Source organism: Homarus americanus, unplaced genomic scaffold (assembly GCF_018991925.1).
Source record: "Homarus americanus isolate GMGI-L3 unplaced genomic scaffold, GMGI_Hamer_2.0 scaffold19117, whole genome shotgun sequence".
Classification (NCBI taxonomy): Eukaryota; Metazoa; Arthropoda; class Malacostraca; order Decapoda; family Nephropidae; genus Homarus; species Homarus americanus.
The window spans coordinates 599,085-609,238 of NW_024754704.1; the positions used below are offsets into that span (position 1 = coordinate 599,085).

General features: G+C 41.0%; 1 protein-coding gene across 1 annotated transcript; it reads left to right on the forward strand.

Annotated features, from left to right (window-relative positions):
- Positions 1-9,031: 9,031 nt before the first annotated feature.
- Positions 9,032-9,421, forward strand: LOC121855945 (gamete and mating-type specific protein A-like). The gene has a single exon (XM_042351164.1). It carries the CDS (start codon positions 9,032-9,034, stop codon positions 9,419-9,421), a length of 390 nt encoding a protein of 129 aa, XP_042207098.1.
- Positions 9,422-10,154: the final 733 nt, after the last annotated feature.

Consider the following 10,154-nt stretch of genomic DNA (forward strand, 5'->3'; position numbering starts at 1 on the left):
TCGATGTTTAGTATCATTTGTCTTAAAAGTTTCGATGGTGAATCAATTTGTTGTGACAGCCTACGAGGCTCTTTAGTGTGTTAATATTTTAATTAAATTCTTAAAGGTTTACTTTATTTATTTTTATTCCCTTTTAATTTACTTCACTTTTTTTGTTTGGTTACGACTAGAACCTGGATATTAAAGTAAATTAAGAGACGGCGTAACACCCTGTACAATAACACCAGAAGCATCTGGCAAGTGTCACAAGTATATACAGTATAAATATTATAAAGGGGCTTACTAAAGCCTAAGGAAGGAAGGATATTCCTTTAACACATAAGTTCCTGTGTGAAATTGAAAACTTCAAAGTACTCAAAAAATATAAATTTGCGACGGAAACGTAATAGAATAAAAAAATAATCTATCTTCCTATATATATATGAAGTTTTGAATCTTAAGCAATAATAATAATAATAATAATAATAATAATAATAATAATAATAATAATAATGATAATGATAATGATAACGATAATGATAATAATAATAATAATAATAATAATAATAATGATAATGATATAATAATAATAATAATAATAATAATAATAATAATAATAATAATAATAATGATAATGAGATAATGATAATGATAGTAATAATAATAATAATAATAATAATAATAATAATAATAATAATAATAATGGTAATAATAATAATAATAATAATAATAATAATAATAATAATAATAATAATAATAGTAATAGTAATGATAATAATAATAATAATAATAATAATAATAATAATAAAGTTCCATGGTCGGTGGTTCGATTTCTGGGTGCCCCCAGTTCACCCAGCTGTATATGGGTACCAAAGTTTCCAACTTGGGAAATGATGGCGGTCGAGTGCAGAACCGAAGGCTTAGTCTACAGTGTGCTGTGTCTACACCGTCCCTAACGACCAGTCATCCCTATGTGACCCACCTTCACCTTCACTACTACAGTACTAATAATAATAATTCGAAAAAGAAGTGAAGTCGATAACGTGACATTCAGCAGTGACGTAGTTGCTTAAACTGGTGGGGTGGTTGTCCCTGCAGTAGCCTGAGGGGGCGTGGCACCGTGTCCCACAGAACAAACCCAGTTGCCGTCCATGTGTACGTCCGTCCGTTGACAGTTTTACTGTACAACATAAGTGCTGTACACTACAAGAAATACGACAGATAAACAATCCAGAGTCTAAGACACCTGAAATATATTTGCCTCATACGAAGGCATAAACCGGGCAAGAAGAAAAATCAATTTTTATCAAATTTATTAACAGTGGTAGTGAGGGAGGGGGAAGACACGCCAACTAATTGCCTGCATTTCATAATAAAGTCATGCTTGCTTGTTTAAGTTTATAAATTCATTGCAAGTTTCTGCAGAATACGACTATCCTTACTGAATACATAATTCCCTGGTAAGATATTCATAGGCCTCCGTTTTCTACTGTGACACACACACACACACACCGGTGACTCGTCTAATATGACTTCAACCCCATCACGCCACCACCACCACCACCACCACCACCATCACGCCACCACCACCACCACCACTACTCACGGTGAACATTTCTCAAGTCAGGATATTAAGTCATCGTGACCTTAATCTGGCGAGGCTCTGACTTGCTTCTTATTGAAGGTATTTACAGTATAACTTAGCCATAACGCAATCGTGTGTGAGTGTACCCGTACAGTATTTACTGCATGTACTGTATATATGTATATATTCATATATATGTATATGTACACCCACACACGTCACGTTAAATAGGAATAACCATTTGATTGAATCTGAATACGTAAGTCGCGTTTTTGCAAAATTAAGATATTTTTTACAGTAAGTTGGTGGAAATTAATTCATATATGGAGAAAAAATAGTGTTTCTTTCAAGACATCCGTTACTAACCTAACCTAATCTTAGTAATGATCCTCTTCACTTATTCTGTAGAATGTAGTGTAGATTATCAACATAATCGTTCCTCTACAACAGTGGTCCCCAACATTTTGTAGGCTCTGGGCCACACTAGTCAGTATGGGGGCGCCAACACTACGGATCTATACACTCAAGTTAAAGCAACAACAACTCACATACAGTTATTTCGTTTTACACAAGTCTAACTATTTAACTGTTATATACTGCTTACATTTACTCTTGGATCCTGCTGGCTCTCTCTGGCCCGGTCAGTGGTAGGCACACGTACACGGTGTTCCTCTCTCTAAAGTTGTATCAAGTTATTACATATTGTCATTATTTTTACTCTGACAAAAAATCCCAAATAATTCCCAATTGTCTAATAAACCCTTGAGGGCTCCATAATGTTTCAAATTTTTCGAACAATAATATAACTTAAAGAACTATAAAAATTACCGTTATTTCGCACATTCCCCACTTAGCGTGACACTAGAGTTATGAGAAACCTTCCAACGCCGTAAAAAATATTCTCAACAATGGCGTCACAATTGTACTGAGACTATACCCCCCACCCCCCAAAAAATGACCCAGTTAATAAGACCTACTTACCATACCGACCTCTGAGGATCCGGGATAACGTGGAAATCAGTTTTGGTTCAGCTGTTTTCACCCGAACTCTATTTTCACGGTAGTCTCTATGCAATTTTTACGTCATTTAAATCGCCAATTAAAGGAAATCTTAATTTGATATATTTGTGCCATAACTTAAGTGAAGTGAGCCATTTACTATTATTTTTAATAGCATTATTATGGATACAATTATCTACCGTTAAAGCCTTTACTATGCAGAAGACCCGACAGCCGCACCCTTATCCACTACCTCCTTAGATGTCCCCACACACAACGCTTCCGTGACGCCTGCTGGACCACCACTCCACGACCCCCTGACGGAGACACGATGATCCTCCCCATACTGGCCAAATATTATGTAAATAACATTGATTATGTGTTAAAGGAATATACTTCCTTCCTTAGGCTTTAGTAAGCCCCTTTATAATATTTATACTGTATATACTTGTCACACTTGCCAGATGCTTCTGGTGTCATTGTACAGGGGTACCTAGTGACAGCACTAGGATCCCGCTTCCTCTATCAAGGAATAAACAATTGAAATTGAAATATATTTGACCCAGAATGCGCGAGAGAGTGGATACGAAGACAATTATTATTATTTTATTATTATTATTATTATTATTAAACAATCTCAGAAAAAGGGGGTTGAGAATATATATAATTTTCCTTATAGATAAACGGAGGACAATTTACGGTGTGTTGAGTGTATACAGTTGACCCGTAAATCACGCTGTAAGTTTCTCGTTTACGGAGTGATATGAGAGGGAATATTTTACTGGTGGGCGGTCATCACTCATCCTTGACACGTCATTATGCTGATGTCCTAGCTGCCCGCCCACCCACACACCCACACCTGTATGTTTACACCCATTCTGCCCACACCTGCAAGTCTACATAACTACACGAACACACATGAGTGCGTTGCACACCTACTTGCCTGTATATGTGCGACTACACATCGACACATCCCCATCTGTGTGTGTAAACGTTCTGTCGCTGGCGGTCAATTGTGTAAACATGAACGTTTACACAACTGCACGTCAAAGAAATCTAAACTATCACTCACCCCCACATTTCCCCCACACACACACATTAAAATTATTAGCATCCGGTCCCCCTTATACACACCCAGTCACCAACGCACTTACACCTCCCACACCTACACACCCTCACCAATACACCCCACACCCCCACCTATACACCCCACACCTACACACCCTCACCTATACACCCCACACTCCCACACTCATATAGGCAGCTCACGTCTTGGTCATCATCACCAACACATCTGCTCAGGCATAAAAGTGATGGATCAACAGTGGGCGCCAGTCACCACGGTGCGCTATGTCCACTCTGCGGTGGTCTAGGGGATACAGTGCTCACCTCCTATCCTAAATGTAGCTGGTTTGATCCCGGGGTACTCTCAGTCCACCCAGCTGTGAAGAGGACCCTATATATACAGTTTCGGGCTCCGTGCTGGCTTTATCTGCTAGCTAGGGTCCTCTCCCCTACTCCCCGCATCCGGTTTCCTTATGTGATTTAACTTTAACTCACCAAACCGATTTTGAGGGTCATCCAAGGTCAAATTCATCTGTGACAGTGACATCGTGTGAGGAAACTGGGACTGAGGGAGAGAGAGGGAGGGAGGGGAGACGTCCGTTGACCTGAATACAGTGTTGCATCTCACTGCCAAGCGTCAGGAGTGCCACATATGTACTGGCTGCCACATACTGTATATACTAGGTGCCAACTTACTCCTAACACAGACTATGAATGGACACGAACGGCGAATCATTGAGCTCCACACCCACCACCCAGGTCCTCTCTGATCTCCACACCCACACCCACCACCCAGGTCGCCTCTGATCTCCACACCCACACCCACCACCCAGGTCGCCTCTCTCCTCGATGCAGGGAGAGTCAGTACTAATTTATTGACAACCTGAGTCGTCTGTATGCTGTACACTTGAAGACCTGCAGTATATTTGTTGAATGAAAGACACAGGCGGGGAGAGGGAGTTCCGTTGTCGCCGGGAATAAAAGATGAGGACGAGCAAGAAGAGGAGGAGGAGAATGAAGAGATGGAGAGGAAGAGGGCGGGGGAGAAAGGGAAGAGGGGGTTCGTGTGTGTGTGCGTCTGCAAAAACATCACCCTTCTTATACTTTCTCGCCTTTTCTCCCCCCCACCTCCCTTCCACCACTTACCCCATCTTCGGAAAAACCCATAATGGACTTTCTATTCCCGGGACAAGCCAATCAAAGTTTGGACCAGTTCTCCCGCCACAACACAGAGGGGTCGAAAGTAAGCGTAAGGCAGCAGTCCTCCCCCCAGCTCCTCTGCCTCCCTCACACCTCCCAACACTTTCAACTTTGCCTCCGTATTTCAACACAGCCACTCTCTACCGCCCACATTTGAGTCTTAAGAAGCTTCCGAAAGCTCTTTTTTCTTCGATAATTATTAAATTTTTTGGAGTGGAAAGCGTCTTAAACTAACGTGAATGTCTGAGGTATTTTTTGCCTCTCGACAGAACCCACCAGATGTTGCCAACTTGTAGCTCCCTTTTTTTCTATATGGATGTCCTTTGGTGCGACGTCACAACATATACATTGACAACAAGAGATACTTTTATACTTTAAGATACATATCAAACTTTACTGTTTCTTCAAGTCAAACACAAGAAAGGGTGAAGGGAACAACAGTCTGGGCGAGAATATGAAGGGAAACTCTACGGTGTTGGCAACATATGTTTGACTCATTGATGGAAAGTAAACACCACTAATCTCTTTGGTCGCTTACGTTCCAGATTCCGGATTCACAAAAGTTCATAATAAAAATTCCTCGAAACTGGAAGGTAAAAAAAATGTAAACTGGTTGACTTTGTATATAAAAAAAAACTAAGAATATGTTATCGAAAATTTAATGGAACTTGAACGAGACAAAATTAATGTACAGAAACTTTCCTAAAATTACCTACCTAATCCTGCCTCCAAACTGGTGAACGTAAATGAACATATCTAGTTAATATAGAATCTCGGCAACTGTGACATAATTTTTTGTTTGTTCATTAAGCATATTCTTACACTTTCACTTACGAGGAATATTCAACATGAAACTTTGTGAATAAAGCCAGGATTCTATTCACGCGTTAGAGTTAGCTACAAAAATATATCATATTGAAATGTACACGGTTGTTTCCATTGGCACGTTGCATTAGTGGTAGCAGTAGTGTTGTGCGTCTGCAGTGCAAGCCAATCGGTCCCTGTAGCGATTGAAAACGCAACGGACGAGAGAATCCCACATTATGACCTCACTATTCCTGTTTGCTCACCTCATCCAGCAAAACACCTCGAGGAAAAAAAAATTCTGTCCTGGACACTGAGAAGCCTGTATCCCTGTATGAGAAACAAATTAAGATATGGCCAGGAATAATAGGTCATTTAGTATAGCCTACAGGGGTATAGAGGGGTGTGTTCCTTCCCATGCATTATGGGTGTTCAGATCTACCCCCCTGTATAAGGTTCTCCACACACACACACACACACACACACACACACACATTAGGCAATTTAGTCAGTGTGATAATATGAGCCAGTGATTATAGGTCACTCAGTGTAGCCTAGCAAATGACAGATGTAGTATTATTGATTTTCACACTTCTCCCCTTCACAAGGTTCTTCCATACATCGGACAATGTATTTAGTAGTCAGTGTGATAATATGTTAATAACCAAACACTTTATCACCAGAGTACTGTAGACTCCATGTATGAACCCACCATGTATGAACCCACCATCTATGAACCCACCATCTATGTACCCACCATCTATGAACCCACCATCTATGAACCCACCATCTATGTTTCCTTGTCTGTTTCAACTTTACGCATGATCTTATACAAACCCATGCAGGATGTTTAATAGCAAATCATCCTGTTCATATGAGGCTCGTAGCTTCGATGAACTAGGAGCCATCTTTCCTGTCCTGTTCCCACTAACAGAAAGACAGCTGCAGGCAAATGACAACATGGGTGTCTGTTTTTCAGGGCAACTAAGAATATGTGGGAGCTTTAGTTATTCTAGTTTTCATATAGATAACCTCCCGCACCTGACACAGATCCCGAGGCTAGTGTAGGTACAGGCAGCTCCACACCCGTCACTTCAAAGGTTTTCATCCAGTTGGGTTCAACCTCCTTTAGTCATGCAATCTCCCTTCTATTCCGGCATACACCCCAACACACACACACCTTTTTGCAAAATTGCCCAGTTAATGAAGTACAATTTCACAAACATACAGTACATATTTAGAGAATACATAGAGCGTAGATTAATCATCACCGTCGTCCCATGAGCGCCCAGGCAGAGTCTAACAAGCAATAAGTAGCCTCGTACATTACAGGGAGGTGCAGGTAACGTGTGTCACCATCCATTACCAGTGCCAGAGGGAATGTTCAATCCGTGCCACCATCAATTATGGAAGCTCAAGAGGAATTTTTGAAAGTAATCTTGGTGGCCATCAATCACACGAGCCGGAGAAGGACTTTGGAAAGTAATTTTCATGATTTTATCCCGTAAATTCTATGAAAGGAAATGTTTACGGTAATACTAAGGCTTATATTCTCAAGGGCGAGAGTTAGAGCTGGCCATTCGCACCTTGTAATGCTCATTATCCCGTGTAAAAACAGTGATAGTAAAAGCCTAAGATAATAATAATAGTAATAATAGTAATAATAGTAATAATAGTAATAGTAATAGTAATAGTAATAGTAATAATAATTTTTTCATTAATTCTCAGGGCTAGTGTCGGCATTATTACAAGTTCTGAGGGCTAGTGTTGGCGTTATTCATGCTCTCAGGGCTAGTGTTGGCGTTATTCATGCTCTCAGGCTAGTGTTGGCGTTATTCATGCTCTCAGGGCTAGTGTTGGCGTTATTCATGCTCTCAGGCTAATTCATGTGTAGTGGGCGTTATTCATGCCTCAGGGCTAGTATTATTACAAGTTCTGAGGGCTAGTGTTGGCACTATTACATATAACCAAGACTAGTGGAGCTATTGTATATACCTAGAACTAGTGGCGCTACAATAACCTGGACCAGTGAAGCTATTACATAATGTAGTACTGTTGGTCTCTACAATATTGGACACGACGACATCCAAATCTGCCCAGACTCAGTCCAGCTGTCTCTCGGAGGCCAGCCCGTCAGCATCAAGGGTTGCAACAGACGTTTGGTGAGCAGCAATTTCGGGGAGGATCTGGTTGGTATTCATGGCCCCTTGGATCCACAAAATAATATGCTTGCGTGGCTCAACTATGGCTTAATTGTAGGATACCCCATCAGTTTGGTTCAATGGTTACATCCGGGTTCAAAGATGGAGTCATACTGTTTTAGAGACGAGACAGACAGACAGAGGAGAGATAACTATTAAGGCCTGAACTGATGCTTAGTAATAATAATAATAATAATAATAATAATAATAATATTCAGGTAGCTTCTGGGTGCTGTGTCCAAACTTAAACCGGATCTAGTTTACCGTATTATATCCCAACTTATTATAAAGTACATTAAACTTCAATTAAACCTAGCCTAACCTAGCCTAATCTCACCTAAACCTGACCTAACCTAAACCTGACCTAACCTAAACCTGACATAATAAACAATAAAAATCACGAGTATTCACCAGCTATAAACACACACACACACACACACACACACACACACACACACACACACACATGACCCACAAGTTGCTGTTACGTGTTGAGAGAATTATAGCTGTAACTGAATATTGCTAAGTCACGAAACCTTGTGTACAGTTTTAAGTTAATAAAGTTTTGATGGCAATGGTTAGTGTGGCTGTTGAGAGAGAGAGAGAGAGAGAGAGAGAGAGAGAGAGAGAGAGATATTGACCAACATTCCTCTCATACTAACCACCACTTTCTCACAATCTATACCTGCAAGCACTTGAACCACACACACACACACACACACACACACACACACACACACACACACACACACACACACACACACACACCTTCAATATCCATCAACTATGTGAAATTTGTCCAGAATCAATTATCTGAGAGAGCTGACAGGAGCCCCGTCGTGACCAGCTGTTGGCAAGCACTCGTGTGGCTGCCAGGGAGCACACGATAATTAACTGTCATATTGGCGGCTTCTGTTTTCCAGTGTCTCTTAAGGACTGTCTGCTGGTGTCTGCATTTGGATGCTGTTAATATGATCTCGTGGCCTGGGAGTCTTGTTTATTTGATTGTCTGCGGTTGTCTGCTCTCGTCTGTGTTGTGTTCCTCATGTGATTGTCTGCGGTTATCTGCGGCTCTCGTGTCTTATTTACCTGATTGTCTGCTCAAGTCTGCGTTTGATTCTGCTGACATTATAATTTGTCTGTTGTTGTCTGCGTTGTTTGGGCACTGAGAAAGTCAAGGTGGGTCTCTTGCCTCATTATGGTCACAGCGACTACCACTACCACACCAGCGACTACCACACCAGCGACTACCACACCAGCGACTACCACACCAGCGACTACCACACCAGCGACTACCACACCAGCGACTACCACACCAGCGACTACCACACCAGCGACTACCACACCAGCGACTACCACACAAGCAACTACCACACCAGCGACCATCACAGTCTACCACACCAGCGACTACCACACCAGCGACTACCACACCAGCGACTACCACACCAGCGACTACCACACCAGCGACTACCACACCAGCGACTACCACACCAGCGACTATCACACCAGCGACTACCACACCAGCGACTACCACACCGAAGCGACAAGTTATCGCTCGGAACTAGTAACAACCCCCCCCCCCATTTAATAGATTAAGAAACCGAGGTAACATAAATTAACCCGTGTTATTGCAATTAAGTAATTAAGTAAAATGTGGTAGTGCAGTTGAGTAATTAATTTCTGCATTTTAAGATTAAAGTTTAAATCGGACGCTAAAAGTTGATTCATTGTATAAGTATAAGCAGGTGGGATTATAAACTATTTTACTGCTGAACACAATGTATAAAGCCTATCAAATATTTTTATTAATATAAGAGAGATTATTATGTAACTTGGGGACCTACCTAAGAGTTTTCAGGTTAATTTGGGGATTTAATTTTCATTTCTAATTTTGGGTCAAAGTTTTCAAGTCTAATGTTGAGATGATTAAGGATTGTTTATTCCTGTTTATGGGAGAAATTGTTAACTTTAGCGTCAAAATGTGAGGAAGTCTGGGGTCAGCTACGGTATAACTAGTGGTAGGTCTCTCTTCACTGGTCATATGTAATACTGTGCAGCAATAGCTAAGACCTTCAGTTGGTACACTAGACACACCGTAGAGCACTAGACAACACTGGTGGAGAGTACAAAGAGAAAACCAACAACAATATGTCTGTTATGCGTGAAGGTGAGCGTGTGACAGAACCACAAATCAGACTGAAAACGGAGTTGGTGTTTATAATGGCCGAGTGAGAGAAAGGAGCCTCATACACGAACCCTTTGTGTAACGCTATACCGACAAACTGTCTGGGTATCCTGGAAATTGATAAGGTAAAAGCGAT

What these genes read in the sequence shown, in the direction of transcription:
- LOC121855945 (XM_042351164.1), top strand. Translation starts at nt 9,032, where the DNA reads ATGGTCACAGCGACTACCACTACCACACCAGCGACTACCACACCAGCG.